Source organism: Trichoplax adhaerens, genomic scaffold, assembly GCF_000150275.1.
Source record: "Trichoplax adhaerens TRIADscaffold_3 genomic scaffold, whole genome shotgun sequence".
Classification (NCBI taxonomy): domain Eukaryota; kingdom Metazoa; phylum Placozoa; class Uniplacotomia; order Trichoplacea; family Trichoplacidae; genus Trichoplax; species Trichoplax adhaerens.
The window spans coordinates 8,902,833-8,926,304 of record NW_002060945.1 but is presented as its reverse complement, the minus strand read 5'-3'; the positions used below and the strand labels follow the sequence as shown (position 1 = coordinate 8,926,304).

At 35.0% G+C, this 23,472-nt stretch overlaps 2 protein-coding genes across 2 annotated transcripts; both read left to right on the top strand.

Annotated features, from left to right (window-relative positions):
• Window positions 1-6,472: 6,472 nt before the first annotated feature.
• Window positions 6,473-10,336, top strand: TRIADDRAFT_50110 (uncharacterized protein; the record flags this gene model as incomplete). Its single annotated transcript, XM_002111224.1, has 6 exons — window positions 6,473-6,546; window positions 8,741-8,850; window positions 9,070-9,178; window positions 9,255-9,301; window positions 9,818-10,058; window positions 10,213-10,336. 6 exons carry the CDS (start codon window positions 6,473-6,475, stop codon window positions 10,334-10,336), a joined length of 705 nt encoding a protein of 234 aa, XP_002111260.1.
• Window positions 10,337-16,164: 5,828 nt separating this feature from the next.
• Window positions 16,165-20,212, top strand: TRIADDRAFT_55023 (uncharacterized protein; the record flags this gene model as incomplete). Its single annotated transcript, XM_002111223.1, has 15 exons — window positions 16,165-16,695; window positions 17,267-17,371; window positions 17,485-17,580; window positions 18,004-18,108; window positions 18,199-18,291; window positions 18,402-18,466; window positions 18,546-18,624; window positions 18,725-18,829; window positions 18,906-19,004; window positions 19,155-19,173; window positions 19,278-19,322; window positions 19,439-19,549; window positions 19,653-19,751; window positions 19,844-19,921; window positions 20,055-20,212. The coding sequence occupies 15 exons, from the start codon at window positions 16,165-16,167 to the stop codon at window positions 20,210-20,212; spliced, it is 1,788 nt and encodes a 595-aa protein (XP_002111259.1).
• Between the last annotated feature and the right edge of the window lie 3,260 nt (window positions 20,213-23,472).

Here is a 23,472-nt window from a genome sequence, read left to right as displayed (position 1 = left end):
TGTATTCGTCTATATTTGATCGATGTATTCAATTTAAGTTAGCTGTTACATTAGATGATAATTCTACTTGTTTATCAAAGCTAAAAATGATCAAGTTTCATCCATGTAAATACGAATAAGCAATATTATTGTTGATTTTAATGACGAACGATTGTTGTAAAATAGCGAAGAATTATCCAATTTTAGAACTTCTAACTTAAAGCAGAGGTACCGAAGTTATTTAGCAACTTGATCCTATACGCGTGTTAGTATTAGTCGATTATGCATAATTTAAGCCGTGGATTAAGCATATAACAGATCTGCACAACGCATGAGTAAAAATAATTGTATAAAGTTTTCCAAACTTCTTTCCTACTAGGATGGTCGCTACTCTTATTTTCTGATTAGTTTGGATACGGTATAGATGAAAATAGTATAGCAAAACTATCATCTCTAGGAAAAGTAATCTATCCTTTCTTCGACAGCAGCTATTATTTTCTTCGTCTGTATCTGAATTTTGTGGATCTTAAGTATATCCACTCACTGTCATTCTATTTTACGAACAGCTAAGCAATTGTATCCAGCTAAAATAGTAGAGTAGATGAGTAATATCTACAATTAATGAGATTGATTAACTAAACGATGGTTTCTTATACATTTTAGGAAAACAAATAGTCCAGAAATAGTAATACCAATTTACTAATACTGGATAAATACAGTCGTTTGAGGCCAATTTCTGAAATACTTTTCACTAGTATTATGATAAAACTTCATATGTTTAATAGTCTTATTATGAAATTGCAGTAGTGAAAACAACTAATGATCTACTCTTAGTTATGGCAAACTATTTCCATTCTTTCGTGCATGTAGATTTGATAAACGTCAACGGCTAAAGATGATTTTTTTCTTTCATAAGTAAATTATACAACTATCTAAATCATAACTTGATCACCTTTGGAGCGAAAGAGCAGAATTAGTAGCCATGGTCTTGTCCTAGAATTATGCTGGTGTGATAATTTTCAACTTGTTGCATAACATGGAAATGACCTTATGGACGAGAAAAATAATGATAGGCTAATAGTGACTGTATATAATTATACGAAGCCAGGGCAGGGCGTCTTCAGCAATACGTGGCAATCCGACCTATAATGGTATCTTGCTGTTATTTTCTTTTGAGTAAAATATGACTAAAAAAGTTTAATAGATTATCCGATTCGTTATGGTAATAGCTGTTTTATTAAATTCAATTTAGTCCACGACGGCAAATTTTTAATTTGTCCACTCTATATACTCTATACATTAAGATTTCAATAAAAGCATATAACTAACTGTCTTGTTAATAGAGCTATAAGCTCAGCATGACTTAGTAGTAGAACTAAGAAAATCTCTTCTTATGTACCCTTAGACATAAATAATAGTTTAGTTGACCCATCTATCTATAGGGGATCTTGACCTATCTTTCCTAAGATATTGTTTTCCACTGAACCCAGTTGCATCAAAAGATTGCCGGTTGATACATTGTTTTCGGCTGTTTATTCCCTTTTTCTATTAATTAAGCCTGCTATTATAATGCAAAATAAATTACTCTATACTAACGTAACAAACTAGTAGATGTTTATGTCCTTTATTGTAATATTAAAAGGTAAAATTAATTCAACTATACAATAGAAAAGACAGAACGAATTAATGAATAACTATGCCCAACTACATCAATCTGTCTGATGCAAGAATACAGAGTACCTAATCGTATCTTTTAAATTTGATATAGTAACAATACTAAACTTTACTATTGTACTTAATTATCCATTTACATTTATGCTAGTAACTAAGGAAACGATAGAACAATGTCATTATCATACTATCACCATATTTTAAAAATTAAAAGTATTTAGTTGTATGATAATTATTTGGATATTCATTTTATAAAAAATTGCGGGTCACGTAGTTCCAATCATTTTGCACCTTTACCTTGACCCCAAGTATACGTATAGAATAGTATAGGTAACCTATCTTCAACTAATTGTGACAGGCTAATGTCTGAAGAATTGTATGATATTTCATTGCTTTCCAGCTTAAAAGTGATGCATATCATAATCTATGCGAATCCGAGATACTGTCACAATATGTAGAGATAGTTTTAGATAGTCTTATCGTATTAATTTTGTGTTCATTTTTTGCTGTTAAAGCATGCATTCAAATTCTGATCTTAGTGGCCTACATCTACGTATTGCTATGAGTTAAGTAAATTTCTTATTAACTGCATGCAGGATAGCTATCTTAGAAGCTTGCTTCAACATCGTAAAATAGATGCATTTCTAGATAACTTTTTCGATATTGCTCCAAGCATTTATGTAGCTTATATAATATACATAGATTTCTAGATAATTTTTAAAATCGTTCGCTCCTATTTATGTAGTTCCAACACTTAGAATGCATCTCTCTCCTGATAGATTGTTGCATGTAGATATAGTTTTAAATAATTGCTTAATATCATTATCTATACTTCAGCCTAAAAATCCAAGGCATTACGGTATAGGTTAGTTTCATCATCATTACGAGGCGCACACATTTCTTAATAATTAATTTTGAATATCGTTTAATATATTTTTGTAGCTTAATAGCTTGTTATATATCCTTATTTTGATAGATTACTTCAAGTATACAAGTTTGCAATTTCTTGACGTTGTTACAAACGCGTTTGGCTTCGTAGAATATTTATGCATCCAAATTTAGTAACTAGCTCCACTGATATATTTAACATGTGAATAATCTCATCGTGTCGTCGATAGGTATGCAGTATTTTTTAGTTTCAAAGTATGTGTATCCTTATGTCTGTGTACACGTATTTCTAATTGAAAGAGTATCCATATGCACTTATGCAGGTATCATAATCTTGAAATAATTCTCATATTAGGTATTGAGTTTCAGATATCAACTATATGGTTTGAGTTTAACTGGCCAAAATTGTTAATAAAGCTTGATGGTGCCATATGGTAAAGAATGAGAATTATAATAAAACTATAAGTGAAACGATGAGGATTAGCTCTTGAGTGAAAAATTACTGCAGCATGTAATCTATTTTACTGATATCTTTAGGTCGCGGAGTTTTTTTTGACTAATATCGTAGTGTACGGCAAAGGCCCATTTCCAAGTGTATAACTCTATTTACATCTTGCTTTTAATTGCACAGTATAAAGAAAATTTAGAAAGCAGGCTACCGTTACAACTCTTTATGAGAGTCTCAAAAGGATAAATCTGACCGATGCTGGTAGTATGGTTGATGATAGTTAAATCTATTCTATAGTATTAGTTAGCTAGGGTATTGATTAAGATTTAAAGAAAAGTTTAAAGTAACTCTAGGCCCTAAGAAATATTGACTATAATCCGATAGCTTGATTTCATTTGCACCAGCAATCAAGTTATCTGGTTAGATACACCTAGTATGCGTATCTAAGATCGATATGATCTAGCAGCATAACTTACAGCTTCGACTATGATAGTGAAATAACAGTGCCTCAGTAAATTTTGCGCTTCCTGCAGGATAAGTTGGAGATGTTGAATTATATCATTAGTAATAAGCTAGTAAGAAATGTAAAGCATGAGGCTTTATACCGACCTTAGGACTAACCTCAGCGATGTGAAATAGGCCGATCAGAGGAATCATTTTTACATTGCTGTACCTCTAGTATTGCACAACAAGGAATAAAAATCGGATCAACAGTAATATCCGACTCCTACAATTTTGATAGACTTTTATAGTATTTTGGTACTGTTGATACCATGAGAGTATCAATTCGTCGCCATTCAATCATAGTGGAAAATCAATGAAAATGGGTTGTCCAAAGCTTATTGAGTGGTCACTTTTCTACCTATTGTAGTTATAGAGCAGACATCAGCAAGAGCTGGGTCGTATAAGCACATTGCCTATTGCTTTGTTGCAATCTTGACTTTAAAACTATGAAACTGTAGGAATTGGATATTACTATTGATCCCCCAAATCGAGTCGTTTTGATCAAACAACAGGAAGGTCGAAGGCGAGTGCTCGGATTAGCGGAAAGGGCTTTTACTTTTGCCCATAATTGCATTTACAATTTACAATTTATGAGGCTTTCTAAACACCTTGCAGCAACCAATGCGCGATTTAACTCTTGCTTTGTTGCAATCTTGACTTTAAAACTATGAAAACTGTAGGAATTGCATATTACTATTGATCCCCCAAATCGAGTCGTTTCGATCAAACAACAGGAAGGTCGAAGGCGAGTGCTCGGATTAGCGGAAAGGGCTTCTATTTTGCCCGTAATTGCATTTACAATTGATGAGGCTTTCTAAACACCTTGCAAAGCGAATGCATGATTCAACTCTTGCTTTGTTGCAATCTTGACTTTAAAACTATGAAAACTGTAGGAATTGCATATTACTATTGATCCCCCAAATCGAGTCGTTTCGATCAAACAACAGGAAGGTCGAAGGCGAGTGCTCGGATTAGCGGAAAGGGCTTCTATTTTTGCCCAGAATTGCATTTACAATTGATGAGGCTTTATAAACACTTTGCAACAGCCAATGCGTGATCTAACTCTTGCTTTGTTGCAATCTTGACTTCAAAACTATGAAAACTGTAGGAATTGGATATTACTATTGATCCCCCAAATCGAGTCGTTTCGATCAAACAACAGGAAGGTCGAAGCCGAGTGGTTGGATTAGCGGAAAGGGCTTCTATTTTGCTCAGAATTGCATTTACAATTGATGAGGCTTTTTAAACACCTTGCAAAGCGAATGCATGATTCAACTCTTGCTTTGTTGCAATCTTGACTTTAAAGCTATGAAAACTGTAGGAATTGGATATTGCTATTGATCCCCCAAATCGAGTCGTTTCGATCAAACAACAGGAAGGTCGAAGGCGAGTGCTCGGATTAGCGGAAAGGGCTTCTATTTTTGCCCAGAATTGCATTTACAATTGATGAGGCTTTCTAAACACCTTGCAACAGCCAATGCGTGATCTAACTCTTGCTTTGTTGCAATCTTGACTTTAAAACTATGAAAACTGTAGGAATTGGATATTACTATTGATCCCCCAAATCGAGTCGTTTCGATCAAACAACAGGAAGGTCGAAGCCGAGTGCTCGGATTAGCGGAAAGGGCTTCTATTTTGCCCGTAATCGCATTTACAATTGATGAGGCTTTCTAAACACCTTGCAAAGCGAATGCATGATTCAACTCTTGCTTTGTTGCAATCTTGACTTTAAAACTATGAAAACTATAGGAATTGCATATTACTATTGATCCCCAAATCGAGTCGTTTCGATCAAACAACAGGAAGGTCGAAGCCGAGTGCTCGGATTAGCGGAAAGGGCTTCTATTTTGCCCGTAATCGCATTTACAATTGATGAGGCTTTCTAAACACCTTGCAAAGCGAATGCATGATTCAACTCTTGCTTTGTTGCAATCTTGACTTTAAAACTATGAAAACTGTAGGAATTGGATATTACTATTGATCCCCAAATCGAGTCGTTTCGATCAAACAACAGGAAGGTCGAAGCCGAGTGGTTGGATTAGCGGAAAGGGCTTCTATTTTGCCCGTAATTGCATTTACAATTGATGAGGCTTTCTAAAACACCTTGCAACAGCCAATGCGTGATCTAGACCTGAGTCTAGTAACCTTCGCAATCTGGAAACGGGACAATCGGTCTGGAAAAATATTCAGTACAGTGCACAGTGTACAGTGTACAGTGTACAGTACAGTACCGTACCGTAACAGGAGTCCATAGTACTGCAAACTCTAGTAAATGGAGTCAGACGATTATGGAGGTATCCAATGGATACATAGGTTCTATATAGAGAAGTAGGTGGTGTATGAGTAGTTATCGATACAGCCAACGTAGCGCTACAGCACGATTAGTACTTAAACGGCCAACTACAGCGAGCCCGTTAGCACTAGTTGAAAGGGCAGTAGAAGGTTGCCACTTGTCAAGTCATTCATTTCTTTCTGAGGGAAGATATCCATCACTACTTCTGGCAGGATAAATTGTTATAACTCATCCTTTCCTAGCAAGTTGTAGACGAATTGTGGTAAGAGAAAATTGCACAGAATATCCTGGAATGTTCTGGTTGAATGAAGGGAAAATTTGATATATAATTTCCATTTTTGTTCCTTTTGATCGATTCATCGTTGTGATGCTAATCGATAAATGGACTACATCATAGTGCAGAAATTATGCGAGATGATCTAAAATCGACTTACTGTACAAGGCATGCATTGCCTACAGCCTCTATCCAATAATATATATATAGAATCGACTGTGTTTGTTAAAAGTATGCTTGCAGACTGCAATATTTTCTCAACGAGTACCATGTACAGTCAAGCCAAGACTGTTTAAGATAGCAGTCTCTCTCTCTCTTGAGTGATTCGAAAGTATCGTACTCTTCCACTACAGTATCTCAACATATCGCGTTATGGTCTTTTAATTTTTCCTCAAAATATTTTCCATAGATAATTATGTCTTCCGATAAAGAATACTATGAAATACTTCATGTTGAAAAGACTGCCTCCGCAGAAGCAATCAAGAAAGCGTAAGTACTATCCATGCAGAGGAAAGCTTGTCCATAGTAGCATTTGGCTACTGATAGAATGCTGTGCAAATGAACGTTACTTAAATTGACTATCGTAACTACGGTACTTCAAACTACTGCGTGACAACGAGTTATACTGAAAGATTATTTTTTTTTTCTACCGGAATTTATTAAATCATTAAATTTACTTTAAATTGCATTTCCTAAGCTATATCCATGAATAGTGCTTTCATTTTGAGCGCATTGACATGTCTTTTACTTTCAAGTCAATAATGAGCATGAACTATTCACCGTATGCATTGCCGCTCTCGCTGTCGAGAGCAATATGAATCGAAAAAAGACAACTTGACGATATTGTGAGCCTGCATTGGTTGTTATGAAATTAAGCGAAACTTGTAAAAGACCATGCAAGCGATATATGTTATCCGATAATACCTATTTTCTAAAAAAAAGCTATGATTCAGCCTTTTTGAGAAATGATGACGATGGAGTTGATGCGATAGTTTTAGCCTTCACAGTACGTGTAAAGTGGCTGGTTTTGGATATCAATTTTACAATAGTCGACTTTTGGCTTTGAAGAAACTGGACTTTTAATACAGCCACACAACAGTTCAATGTAATCATTACTGTGCCATAGGGTTACTGAGCTAGAATAAACTGTAGTTTGTAGCGACCATTGAAAGTGTGATTGTCTTGAAATGCATACATGTACCTTCATTAAATTATAAGATTGAACAACTGTCCTAATCACTATATCTGGTTAGGATATTATGCTAGCAAGCTATTCATGGGTAATATTTTAGAAGGCTCTTTCTCTCAAAATACGCGTTGACGCTGAGAGTTGGATTCAAGCAAGTGTTTAATGCAAGATATACCTATTGACAGAGTACGTACAATCTTGCTGACAAGCAATTTACCTGCAGCCAATAAAGTTAGCGATTGCTTGGAGTGGCAGTAAATACTATACTGCATCCAAGACTGGTGTATAGAGATGTTTTTTGTTAACGTAACTTCACTAGAGGACATCTCTGTATCATGTCATGGACTACTAGAAGACGGTCTGGCCTATACGCGCATATTAAATCTCTTCCTGGTACTTCGTCCTGATGATGGCCTCTGACTAGCGAAGCAATGGAACTTTATGATACTAATACTAATCAGCTTGCAAATCGTACTGCAGCTACAATCATGCTCACTGGAGTAGTCTTTCTCTAACATTTAAGCAACCAAAACTACACAGTTTCGATAAGTATTTCCTTTTCCTTTTTCTAAATTTGCCCCTTCAATATCATGAGATTGAAAGTGATGGACGACATTTTCGAATGTTCTAGATCGATGGCTAGTCCAACACGCTAACGGACAGTACTGTACGTAAGGACGTGCTATAATGTGACATACTGTACTGTATTATACAATGGAACAATACTCGTCTCTAGTGCAGGACTATACTGTACTCAATGTTCTCGCTTTGACGCCTGTTAGTACTGCGTTGTACCTGCCGCCTGCAGTAAACGAAGATTGAATGTTATTGGAATAAATATTGCAAAACTAATTGATGAGGGCTATGTACAGTCGTATACTGTCGACTTGTACACGATAATAGACTCCTTCTTTCGTGATGCTTATGCGATCTTGACCATGTACTAGACGTGTTCGTTGTTGTTTATGAACAATAATACTGTAACCGGCAATGAATCAATTTGTAGGAGAGCTTAAGAAGAGGTTGTACAAATAATCGTAATTGCTGTGCATCGAAATAGTCGTGTAGATCGTCTGCAAGTGGTTTAAGTTGTGTCAGGCGATGCAGCAACTCCGTGGATTCAACATTAAAGTAACGTTAAATTGGATCCAATAAAAATAAATAATGGATATGTGGTATCGTACCACTGCAGCAAAGTTGACATCCTAGTGAGATACAATTCCAAAATTTGAAGTAAAATGACTCCAAATCGGTGTCCTAGAATTGCAGCTAATTTTATCATGTACAGTATACAGTACTGTAGATAAATATTGCTATCGATGAAGAGTGGACGATATCAATTTCCTCCTGATGACAATAGTTGGACGCACTACCGTACCAATTGAAATATCGACACTATGTAGACAGGATACTACGATTGATTATAATATAATCGAGCAACATACTTGTTGGCATAAAGATTAATCGGTAAACTGGTATTGATGTCGATTTTAGGTATCGGAAGCTAGCGCTAAAATGGCACCCAGATAAAAATCCTGATAACCAAAAAGAAGCTGAATTAAAATTTAAAGAAATTTCAGAAGCTTATGAAGTGTTGTCAGATTGTAAGTCAGCCTAAAATAAATTACTTGATCAATTGCCATATTTTAGTTTCTTAGAACTGTATTATGTTAGACTTCAGTAATATTCAGCGATGTTAATATTTCAATGTCATGTGTTGCCTCCAAAAAATTAGCTTATATGCAATGTAGCTAGAATGATAAATGTAGATAAAGCTTTAAATTTTTGATTAACCAATTTAAAACGATGCACTTATCTATTAGCTGAAAAGCGTGCAATGTATGATAAGTATGGAAAAGCAGGACTTCAGGGAGATTATGGTTCCTCAGGCGGCTTTGAATTTACTTTTAGCGACCCGATGGATATCTTTAGGTCTGATTCTACTAATCGTGATTTGAAAAATTCAAGCCATTGTATCATTTCTAATAGGATTACTTTCATTGGACAGATCTTTCTTCGGAGGAAGGGACCCTTTCTCGGAAATGTTTTCTTTTGGTATGAATGTCCGTTTACATGGCTATTACGCACATACTGTATATTAAATTAGAACACCCTTGATAGCACGTACAGCTTAGAGTCTACCATTTCACTTTATTCAGCGGGGAGAAAAAATTGCATACATTTTTCGCCCGTATTGTGCGTGTAGTCTACTACATAGTTCCTAGTTTTATTGTTGTGACTGGAACTACCTTAATTACAGTAATGCATACATTATTTTATAGTATGAGGGATATCACTGTAAGGTAACGAATTCTGCTGATTACTTGTACTTATACGAGTAGAAGGGCCCCCTAAACTTTTCAAGACTTGATAAAAAAAAATGATAAGCGATTAATGTAGCAAAATATGTAGAATAGGAAGAAAAAACAGAACATACTATTGCAAATAGAACATTTGATAATTTTCTTATAATCAAAGTTGATTCTTCTTAATTTTATGATTTGAGATAAAATTGCAGTATGTTGATTGGATTGAAATTAAAAGTAGAAATTATACGCAATAATTGAATAGATCCTTTTAACGAGGGACGTGGAACGAAGCGACCTGGTGAGAGATCACAGAATAACAGTTTCTTCAATGATTTTGGCTTTGGTGGTTTCTCGTCGTTTGGTAACTTTAGTAACATGGGTGCCGGAGGTGGCGGTTTCACTTCTTTTTCGTCAATGTCGTCATCCTTTGGAGGTGGACCGAATGTCAAGTCTACTAGTACATCAACTGTCATCGTTAATGGTAAAAAGAAGACCACAAAAAAGTATGATCCTACGATTACTTGATAGAACTGGAGTAATATTAACGTGTTTACACATATTTTAAGATATTGATCGTTGTTGATTACTAGGTTATATTTACTTGTACGAATTTTTGATCTATAACAAGGTAGTATAAATCAATATTTTATCTTGTAGAGTAATTGAGAATGGCGTCGAAACTGTCACCGTACATGAAGATGGAATACTAACGTCGAAAACGGTCAATGGGACGCCGCAACTTGAAGATAATAATACCTATCAACGTATAAAGTACGCCTGATTTCACTTCTGGTGCCACTATCGATGTAACTACGTATTAGTTCATAAATAAGGCAAGGAGGATATTTGATTGTGAGTCCAGTGATAACTTGTTATCCTGCACAAGATCCTATTTTCATTAGAGATTCAAATCATTAACACTTTATCCAATTAGTCATAAAATTCTTACGTTTGGTAATTTTGAGTAATGTTAAAAATGACTAAATATGGACTGCACATCATACATCTTGATTTATTAACGATTTATACGTGTATATATAATTCAGAATAGATTGATTGGATTGTACGCCGGCAGGTTTTGTCCTGTTACAAGGGTACAAAATTTTGTTACTAACTAGAGTATAGACGAGATAAAACGGAACATCTTGATATAAAACTGGAACTACAAAACTACAGAATTTTATGTAAAACAGACTATTCACGCAGGAGATGTGTGTTGCCAAGTACAGCGTCATCGGTAACCGTACGTAATTTTTGATTGCCAATGATTTAACGCATGATTAAATACTCTAAGTTTATGAGACTGTATATTATTACTGTAGAGATGCGTAAAGTAGTGTTGATGTAAATTGCTTTAGAACTAATAATTTCCTAAATAATTAGCATCTCAAAGCCGCCCTTGCCGGTTTATTAACAGTAGCTTGCAATATTATTTTGTAGTTGATGTCATTGTGCCTTTGCTGAATGGTTATAGTTGTATTTGCAACTTCTGTAGTTATTCGCTGTCAATAATTGTATCTTTTACTGCTATAATTATTATTTATTAATTCTATAACAGTCCTTAATTTTATGCGTCCTATTTTGATTAGTGGATGATGACTACGAACAAGATTATTAAATGTGTAACATACAAGATTGGATAACATTGCATTTCCGCTATGTAGATTAAATATCATTAGGGCCTGTAATATGCAAAGCTGTAGAGTGAAGAATACTGTAAATGTGCGTTCACACTTGTGCTGTATCGGACTAAACTTGAAATTATCGGAAAAGTTACTTATAACTTTATAATAGGAGCATAGCTGACAAATTGTTTGGCTAATGTTTTTTCATCTTAAAATACGCGCATACTACAGCACAGAGTCAAGCTTACTGCACACCCGCAACGATGCATCTATAGGCAAGGGATAGAAATGCGACTATTGGGCGGGAACGGATGGCATATACTCACTCAATGCTAAACAGAATGGTGATATTTCTGTTCATGTATTGAATTGTACTGAAGGTAACAGCGAACTGTGTGCCGAAAACTTTCAACACTTATCTAGCGCGATGATCGATAACAGGTGTAGTCAGGCGCGCTATACAGTTTGTGAACTTTAGGTTCATCAATGCCCTATTCTAGTGAGTAATTATGCGCGGTAAGGAATAAATGTGAATAATAGAGAAAAGTAAGTCAGAACCGTTAAGCTATTGAGTGGGAGCTATGTATATATTACGGGCAATGTCCAGGATTGAAATTAGGTTACACAATCCAGTAGGCGGCGCATTCACAGAATGAAAGTGCTGCAGTTCATCGTTAATGTGTTGAAAGTAAACAAGTACGCAAAGTGATGACGAGCTGAGTGTTGAACGAGTCACCATTTTGGGATAGCCTTTGACTATTGTTACTGAATGCAGTTCTAGTTTATAAATGCAATCGGTCAGCAGTTCTCTAGGACTACTCGTCGTCAAGAAAGTTAGTGTACTTTCTCCCCGTCATACAGGGTGACAGCCTCATGATACAGTAGTCGATGTTAGTCCAGTACTCCTCATTTTCGCTCTTTACGTTAGTATACTTTCTCCCCGTCGTACAGGGTGACAGCCTAATGACACAGTAGTCGATGTTAGTCCAGTACTCATCATTTTCGCTCTCTACGTTTTACATTACTGTCCAATCTGATTATTTTCGATGCCTCCTCTTCTTCTTCCGTCCATAGAAGATGGCAGATTCACGGTTTTATACAGAACAGTACTAACAGTAGACTCAAGACGAGAGACCTGTCGGTGTAGTACTGTATACTGGCGTGTGGAAAAACTTTGAACTGTACTACAGTACAATGTACTGTAAACACTACAGTACATAGTACTGTGCACCAGCTTGCTTGCACTAGTCACTAGGCATCATTATTGTACTGTACTGGACTGGACGTAGTTGGAGTCCCGGCCAAGGAGAAGCTCTCCAACTGTATACGACGGATACGGTAAGGAATAAGGCTGTTATTGTGGTCAGAAATCAAGATTATTATTATTATTTTTATTTTGAAGAAGGAGATCAGGAAGCTGCATACTACCAGCCAAGTTTCGAAAGTAAGTACAGTATATTTGTTATTTTGTAACGAGTCAATGTCTTTATAAACATATCATCTTCATTCAACCCAATACATGATGGTAGCGCTGTTCGCTTTACTTTCTATCCCTTTCTTAACCTTAACCCCTTCGATCGATTATTGGAGTGTACGTAGCATTCAGCTTGATTTTACCGTCATACCGAAGTCTACGAGTAGACTGCTGCTTGTTTCAAATGTTCAACAGACAGTAGCGTGATGGATGCAATGGGATAGCTTGCCATGGTATGCGTACACGCTAGTATCGACATGGAAAACTCTCTAATAGTGAAATACTGGATGGTGTTTTTGGAAAAGCGATCATTTTCTCCTTCCAATACGACACGTCCTACAGAACACACTTCCACACTCGAAATAGGGGATAAAAACAGATCCATGTGGATAGGATTGGTAGACAACAAATGACTTTCCTACTGTCTTTCCTCATAATAGTAGCTAAACTTGAATGTCGATTATGCAATCTATGTAGTAGTCAAGTGTACAGCATAGACTACAATTGATAGTGCGATTGCAGCAGAATTGGGAGCAAATGTTGAGCACTTTTTACTGCCCATGTACAGATGTGCGATGCCACATTGTATGTACACTCGCCATACTTCTGACTCGGACCGTACTATACTATACTGTAGAGAGTAGCAGGATACCGTTCATACTACAGTAATCAGTTAATCCCCGATGGTGCTCAAAGTGTGCGCTTCGACAAAGCAAAAATGGCCGACGGATAATATAGAATTAAATCGATCGACGATCGCAAATTGCCCCTGGTTTCGATAGCTTATTGTACTGGACACATAGAATAGGATTATGTCAGTGTAATCCCATGTTTAAAATATTGGACACATTGACTAATTGATAAATTAAGCAATAGGATTGACTTGACAAGTCCAAGTCGTATTGATTCGTAGGATGGCAGTACAGTCCAGTCCAGTACTACTCACTGTCTATGGGATACTTTCGCCCCATTCTGATTACAATTAAATCGTTTTAATGAAAGCGACCGTCTACATCATTTCTCAGTCTCAGTATGTAGGGTAGGATGAGTTAAGCAAGTACATTACAGTAGCCATCATACTCTGTCATGGTAATGGGCGAATATAAAAAGATAAATGCAATGGCAATCATTTACCCTACTCCAAACTACTCATGACTACCCTAATCGATCGACTGGGAAATCCTTTGGGACATCAGATCAGACGACAAGTACCATAAAAATGGTCTAAAACCTTCTGACCTAGTCAACCATTGTTCTAATGGGGTTGTTATAAATAGATTAAGACGATAGAGAAAAAAATTTTTATTTATTGACCATTTCCAAACGAATTGAATGGAGTAGCCTAGAAAGTATTCTGATTTTACTAGGCAATGACGATCTAGTGGACTTTGCCGGATAAAAAATCAAGCCTGAATGATACAACAGATTAAAATAGCGTATCTTATTAGGGAAATGTCGCTATTGTATTACATGCTATCACAGTGAGGACACGATATGGTAATACTAATTAATTAATCATAATTTAATCTTACAACATATCCAATAAAAAAATACCTTGTATTCCATGTTGACATATCTACTATGAACACGAATAAGGCTTGTAGCTTTACATGATATAGGCTTAACAGTAGTCTATCATTGACAGTGTAAATTTGCTGTAATTGCCGCCTGTGTGTGGTACGTATTATGATTACAAGAACCAATCATTGTAATACTTGACCGTTATCATGCTGAACTCAAAGCAGTGCTTGTCTAAAAGTTGAGCAGCAGGAACAATTTATAATTTTTATCCACCATTTTTGCAAGTAGCGATTGAACGTCTTGAAATCCTCGTCTCCATACGTGATAACACGTAAAAAAACGTATCTGGAATACAGTACTGTATGATCTCGTATCTGATCATACCTACAGTATTCCATGGTCTTACCTTGCAACTACTGAAAAATATACGGGCTCTATTGATCATCAAATTAGACATGTCCTACTTTATGTCATTATTCATAGTACTCGATTAATTAATGAATTAAATTCAAAGTTAAATGCATCCTTCTTTCTAATCGATGTACGGTAATTGACTGCTCACTTGTTATCGTAATCATTTACTTTAGAACTTCCTTCTAGTGGTCTAGGGTTCGATAATCCCAACAAAAGTATACAGTATGAATACAGTAGTAGTGATGCCATTTTTTTCTCCACTCAAAATTGCCTGCATATTATTCAATGGATTGAATTCAAAGTTAAATTCATCCTTCTTTCTAATCGACATAATTTATTTTACCTACTAGTTATCGCAATCATCGACTTTGTAATTTCCTTCTAGTGGTCCATACTTTCGATAATTCCAACAAAAATATACACTATTATTATTACAGTAGTAATGATGGTGGCATGTTTTTTCTCCACTCAAAATTGTTTGCATGTAATTTTGGACGTTGACGTTAATACTGTAAATGTATGGGGATATCGTTATTGAGGTGCATTTATTACGTAGAAGTAGCCTGCAGTCTAACCCTAGATAGGCGTAATACATCTTCCTTTATGTGTATGATAATAATAATATTAACTTCCGATCTACAAACTTGACTCTCATTGGGGCTTGCGGTTGTCTACCTTCAGACGGATTCTTTCTACTGTTAAAAGAAAAAGTACGTACATGTATTATAATGTGTCACGCTGAAAGTTCGTATATGAAAATAATAATAATAATAAATATAATATGCTTTCTATTCATTCAAATTCTCTCAAAATATACCTTGAAAGGTCGTCAAGCAATAGTAACTGTCAACATATCACTAGAAATGAACGCGCTATACATGATAATACATCATCTTGTAGTATTACAAGTATACATGATTAAGATCAAAATTTTGACCTTTCACTTTTTGATTTGGTATTCTTGCGTACGACTGTTTGGTAACATTTGTTGCTCTACTGTTTTGTAATATAGTCGACAGAGCAAATTTTATTTGCAAAGTGGTTGTGTGGAGTGCTTTATTGATTCATGAATGTCATTTAGAAATCTACTACAATCAACTTCTTTGGCCGCCGTTGACAATCTTGGTCAGTATAGATCTTGCAAAAGTCCTGAATTGTAACACTGTAACTATATGAATTAGAGATAGGAAAATAATATAAAAATACAGCTACAAATAGTCGATTCTTAGAAATAGAAAAATAAAAAATACGACTACAAATAATGCGTTTTTAACCTTTTCATGGCTATTCTTCTTTCGTTATAACAGCGATATTATCATATTGTATCTGTATTGTCACGTTGTCCAGAAGGAGGAAACACACTCATTTGCTTCTTCCAAATTGAGTAAATTCAGAAATTACCTAATAAAACTCTTACCCAAGGCTTATACTCATTAAGGACTATATATCATTGTTATTTGGCTTGATATTGTCTAATTGGTATAACGGACTGTGCCACGAACTCCAATCACCTTATTCGATACTACAGTATTTTAGTAGCTAGAATTACTTACAGCACTAGTTTGGTTAAAAATAATGTCAAATATCAGCTTGGTACGAGTTATAAAGCCTATTATTTACACGAACGACGATGGGACGATAATTTCTGCTCAAGTTAATAGTATCTACAAGTTGATAAAGAAGGCAAATGATGAATGGTGGTACGTGGAATCGAAAGATGGGGGTTATTTTTACCTACCGACAGACCGTATAGAGGAATTTCGAGCCGGTATAGAGAGTGATCGACCGAAAAAAAATTCTACGGATGATGCTTCAAAAGAACAACGAATTACAAATACTGATTATGATGAGGATGTAGAATCTTTTGATGAAAAAATCCCTCGAACTTACTCTGGTAGTCAGAAAAAACGTCCAAACTGGCATAAAAATGAAGCTGAAGTAAACCCTCAGGTGAATCGTGGCCGAAAAACTAACGATGATATGCTTATAGAGAATCGTTTTCGAAGTAAAGATTATCACCAATTACGGAGTCTACACGATGATTCTGCTCGCGCGAACAGCATGAGAATTCCAAAAGCATCCAATGCACGCTCATTATCGCCTGCGGTAATTGTTTTTCTATTTCTGTATTTTAATTGTTATTGCTGAAAAGACTTTATACCATATATGCTTTATAAGCATTAAAAAATCTCGCCCTTAAATTTTGAACAGCTTGTCATAAATATACTTTGGTACTTTTTCCCGATTTGCTTTCCTTAAATGGATTGAAATATTCTGCTTGATATTTAGCTTTAATTTTCTCTCAGAAGGTTTTAATATTAATTAATTTAAAACATTAACATCATAATTACGTCATGATGCTCTAACTTTCATGTTCATAATTTCATTTACTACCTTTAATATCTTACCTATGAAGTAAGATTGTTCAATATATTCAACGAACTAGTTTAAGCTGTAATATACTTTATGTGTATTCATGGACGCTTTGCCTTTATCATTAAATTAGTTGTAACTGGGACTAATTCTTCAATATTGTGGCAACAGTATACGATGTTAGAAATAGCATTAGATGTATCAGTTTACTTCAATCGTTTTATAACAGATAATAGATAATAAATATATAATTTGTCTTGTGTATAGTACTCATATTGTACTACGTTATTTACACAATTTGTAGATGGAAGGAAGAAATACTAGATCTAAAAATATTGATCAAAGCGATCGTCATGAAAATATGCCATCTGCTGTAGATTACGAACATATTACAGATTTTAAATCCCTGGTATTACCTATAGCTACCTCTCAAACTTACGTTTCATATAAATAAGTTATGTTGTAGTCTAAAATAGGCTCTTATCATGATTATCAATATTTCACACTGCCATCATATTCTAGGCGGAAGAAGCGAAAGAAGAAACTGGGCGAAGGGATAAGAGAGAAGTTACTGATGCCAGAAATACCAAAGAACGAAGAGATAATTCTGCGGATGAGGTAGATAGTTGTTACGCTCGGATGTATTGCTTGATATGGACTGAACAATTAAATTCTACATGATATTGGTGATTGTAGTATTATTACTGTAGTACAATGTTATCTGCAAGATTAGCTGTTGCAGTTTACATGATTTTATGACGTACGAACTGCGCATCTGTCATTTATTTGTCATCAATGAGAGTTGGTATCATTTCAATATTGGCTTATTACTAATAAATGGATAATATAATTGGAATATATTAGCGTACCACAAACTCGTTGTATAAAGGATGGAAAGTCGAGATTGACTCTAGGTCTGGTAAAAAAACATTCAAAAATCCACATAATGGCGAAATTGTAGGTTTACGATACGATGATTTATTGATAAAGTATATGTCTGCGTTAATTTTATCCTTACTATAATGAAAATTTTTTTTACAGTGGTACGGTTGCCGTGATAACCAAGATAGAACCTATTACTATAACTCTGACAGATCGCAATCGAAATGGGACTTACCAGATATAAGATTACTGCAAGGAGAGCGGGTATGTAAATCTTCTATTGAAATATTACTGCTATGGTTTTAAGATTTGGATCATATTCGCTTGTTATACCGTTTGTTAAATTTTATGTAGGTCATGGTAGCACCTATAAGCAAAGAAGAACCGGACGATATCGTTGAAAATTTTGAAGAAGATGAAATATATCAAACATCGGCTGATACCCTAGTACGTTGTTTCTGTCGATGCATTACTCGTCTACTGTAGATCACTGTTTGCACCTACTCCGACAGTTGTAATTTAATAACAAAAAAATTATATTTTCTAAATTAATTAAGGCTTTGGCAAACAGTGGAATAGTTACGCGTAAGAAGTTATTGGATGTAGGGAAAGTCAGAGTCAAGTAAGCATCCTAATTTGCGTTGCTGATGTATTTGATTAGTATTATACCCGTTGAGTGAGCATTTTTGGCCTCATTTTAGAAAAATGTCATGGATTCCATTGTATGTAGAACTACGAGGATTTTATTTGGTGTTCTATAAGGATGTCAAATTAGCTAAGGTTCCGATTGATTGACATTCGTTACAATGGCATTTTAGTTGTAGAATAGCCTATGTAATGTAATTTGTCAATAAATAATTTGTTTGCTGTCGTTTAATAGAAAGTCATGTCAGCTTTTTTGGATAAGCAAGAAAGTAAATGTGATATTCGGGGAGCCGGAATTCTCTTAGATTGCAGTTTTAGCAAAAAAAAGAACGTTATGCTGGTAGATAATTATATATCGTTAATCTAAAATTTTGGTCTTTTTCATATTTATTCTCACTAACTTCATTTCTTTTTAGATTGCGTGTCAGTCCGGTTTAGTATTCATGCTACATTTTGATAGAAGAGGAGAGAAAGCGGAATGGTTCCAGAAATTGGATGAACATATACGGAAATATGTTAGTATTAATATATACTATGAAGCATAGATTAAGTTAATGTAACTTACTAAATACTTGTTTTTTGCTAATGTTTCACGAGCTTAATTGATATCGCTCGCATTAGTAAAATTCTCACATTAAATAAAGTTACTGTTTTAATTTTTACAGAGTCGAGGACATCGGACTGGTAAAGTTATTACTTTCGACCATACTTGAACTACAGTATACAGCAAATTGATGGTAATACGAGCCATAATGTTATTATTGTTATTATTGTTATTGTAATTTCAGATCCAGTGGAATATATTGATGGCGATGGTCTAAATGAAGTAGCAGGTCCGTATTCATAAATAAACCGATAATTCAACATTAAAAGTTATAAATTTTGCTTAGCTTTTATGATTATGTTATAGCAAGAATTTAAAAATATTTACATTCCATTGGTAATGTAGAAATATACAATGAAAGTGAACAATCTTTTGAACGATTGCGGATGATGCTTAAAAGACTTTTAGCACGTCGGCCTCCAGTTGATGTATTAAAACAAAAAGGCATCTTAAGAGGTACTGTATTTTACAAAGCTAATGTTTACATAAATTATACCGGTAAACTATTTTATTGATACGGTACACTAAAAGTATTATTTTTAAAATTTTTATTTCAAAGAACAAATATTTGGTTGCCCACTTGATTCCCTTTGCGAGCGTGAACAAGGATCTGTTCCTTTATTCGTTCAATTATGTCTATCCCAGATTGAGAAATATGGTATGTTATTCCTTCAAGTTATTATTTATGAACTGTTTGCGTATTATATTGACAAGTGAAAAGTATTACAGTTTTTATCTTGTTTATCGAAGGTTTGGATAACGAAGGCTTGTATAGAGTTGGCGGTAATATGGCGTTGGTCAACAAGATAAAATATATGGTTGATCAAGGTGTGAACTTAGATTGTCGATTCGATTCAGACTTTATCCTATTTTATTTATGTTTTCAAATGAACAGATTCTTCTAGGTACGATAGATGCAAACAAGAAAGTAACCAATTGTAAAAATTTTTCTTAATGTTAGAATTAAAGCTGGATCTGGAGGACGATTTATGGAAAGATGTTCCAGTACTAACAAGTGCTATTAAATTATACTTTCGAGAACTGCCGGAATCCTTACTTTCGAAATCGTTATTTGACGATTTTATTATAGCTTTAAGTATAATTGCCATCTGCTTCTAATGTGAAGATTCGCATATTCTCATACTTATGTTGGATTAACAATAACAATTTATTTATTTCAGAAAAAGGAAGTGAGCATGCAATTATGAAACTTTTAACTGATTACATCAACTCTTGTTCTATTTACACCAGTCAAACGCTTCATAGTCTAATGCTTCATCTTACAAGGTATGAAATTATTGGTTAGCCTTAGAATTTACTTTAACCCTGCACTTATCGATTTAATATTGCATTTGTTTCAGTACAGCATATACTCGTACATAATTATCTACGAATTGATAACTATATTGGTCTGATTGGCCAGTGAAATAAATTTGTAACTATGTTTTGTATATCTTATAAGGATCGTAAATAATGTTGAAAAAACCAAGATGAATGCTTCCAATTTGAGCATTGTTTGGGGACCAAATCTTATGAAGACAACACTTACGTCTAACATTGCTGCAAATACTGTGTATCAGAATCGTATTGTCGAAAAACTGCTTATTTATCAGAAAGAAATCTTTAAAAAAGTTGCAACGAAAAAACCGATTCGACCAAGATGAAGGGAACATTCACTTTCTACATTAATCGCTTGTCAATCTGCAAGAATTATACATTTTTAAAGTCTTGACATGGATTATCTGACAATTCGCTGCAGTTTGCATTTATCGAAGCTTACAATATAAATTGCAGTAAAACTACATGTTGATACAGTACGTTATGCTTAAATGTAACACACAATCTACTACCACTGAGATTGTATATGTAAACATCGGTATAGTAAAATGAGGATTAGTATGCCTCTCGTGTACCTTACCTGCATATTGTAATATGTGCAGCAGCTAACCCTTTTATGATATATAACTGTTAACCAAGGAAGCATGAAACTTTCCTATTCTGATAAATATCGTAAGACAATTTTAACATTGATAAAATTTACACTATAACCGTCAAGGATACCTTTCGTATACCTTATAACTTTGCTTGAACTGCAACATTATAAATAAGAACAGTTAGACTGTTATTACCGTTTTATTTCTTCATCTCGTATGCTTTGAAAAGAAAATATATGGAGCTTATAAACCGGTTACAAACTATGTAGTAAAGATGATGTCAGTCGAAATACTATAGTGTTTCATGAACAATGACGACACTTTCAGTAATTTATTTTCATTGGCATAGATATATAGTATAATCTGTTAAAAATGTACATATATTCTTGTGCAGCAAGCATAAATTTGAACTGGATTCCAGTGAAATGGTAGCTTTACGATATTGTATAGTACATTCGTAAGGGTTATGTAATAAATGCATTTATATTAATAATAAGGTTGTTACTTTTAACTGTAGCTGGTTAATAAAGTATTGGTATTAAATTGATCACGTATTACAGCGTATGCTTCAATGTCGTCCTTACATGATCCTTACTAGCATTGTGTTTTATCATCTAGTAAGGCAGGGACACATGTTACCTATAATGCATTACTACAACAAATACATGTTTATCATTGGCAATACGAAATTGAAGTACTGATAGAGCTTTGTAGTTTAATAATCTGATGATAATGAACAATACTCGTATATTGCTTTCTTCTGTTACGGCATTGAACTATCGCGTGATTAATTGTTTTTTTTAGTTGTATATAGCGATAATGTACACACGTAGTTGTTGTAGATTCTCATATTTTCATCATTGTCTTGTCAAATATCTCCGATATGTTAAAAACACTCGTATAGAAATCTGCTCTGAATGATAAGACAGTGCGTAAATGGCATTCTATTAGGCTGAATATACAAAGAAAGAAAATTAGCATCCTTACACTCGTAATTATAGCACAATAAGCTTAACGCTTGGTAATGCTGCAGTTTATTTAAAATCTCTTAACGTAGCACCAATTATCCAGTAAGCTGTTAAGAGCAAGGACTTTCCATTCAGTAGGTTTATGAAGCTCAAAATCGCAGACGTTTCTGATAGTTACGTATACTGTACACCACAGTATTTATTTTTTTGACTGTTTTACATGCAGTGTATAGCAGACTCCATCGCACGGAATGTAGTGCATGCAATAGGATACAGCATCTGTGCTAGGGACTTTTAAAAAAAATCCCTTGATCCGCACTACCGAACATGCTGGATGCTTAAGGCATCATCTAGGCAGTATTAGGCATCAAGAGATCCGGGTTTTTAGCTCTAATTTAGCTCAAAAGTCCTCAAGTATCCCAATGCAACACTACACTGAAGCATATACTGCATGTATAATGTGGTCTAGGGATCATAGGAGACACAGTATAGAAAGAGCAGCTCTTTCAGCAACGTCTGTGCATTAGACTGCCTTAGCCTTGCAAATTTATGTTATGCTACAGACATCGTTGAAATCAGCGATATCTGCAACATAAATTTGCAAAGCTAAGGCGGTCTAGTATGCATTGTGCAATAACCTTTGTCAACAGCGGTGTGAGACTTCGTGGCCATCACTACGATGGATCGGTCGCCTCTCTCTCATCAACGATTAGTAACTTAATACCAACAAATTAAGCAGAAGGATCAGCATATAAGATCCCGATGTGATCCAAGTTGTATCGCTGCTAGTCATCGAATGCAATGGGAAGGTATAAAAATGCCGGAAAGTGATGTTGATCTCTCTCTTTTTGCCAATATATCATTGACAAGTCCCTACAACTACTCAGTTCCTCCATGGTTCCTCATTCGTTTAGTCTGTGCTGATCCCTGTACACATGATGGTACAAGACATCGAATGCAATGGAAGGTGTCAAAATGCCGGAAAGCAATCTTGATCTCTCTCTTTTTGCCAATTTATCATGGACAAGTCCCTACAACTACTCAGTTCCTCCATGGTTCCTCATTCGTTTAGTCTGTGCTGATCCCTGTACACATGATGGTACAAGACATCGAATGCAATAGAAGGTGTCAAAATGCCGGAAAGCAATCTTGATCTCTCTCTTTTTGCCAATTTATCATAGACAAGTCCCTACAACTACTCAGTTCCTCCATGGTTCCTCATTCGTTTAGTCTGTGCTGATCCCTGTAAACATGATGGCTTCAGACCATCGGATTTGATGGTCTGAACGAGTAGCGTACAATGTACTGTAAAATAAAGGTTCAGTACAGTACAGTACAGTACGGCTCGACTCGAGGTGTGCAAAAAAAGTTGTCACCTTTATGTCTCATCTTTGAATCTAGTATAGTTTGTATTCTATAGGAAATGGTAGTGCGTATGACTACTTAGCTATGACTGGCTTTTTTGCACAATTCGGCT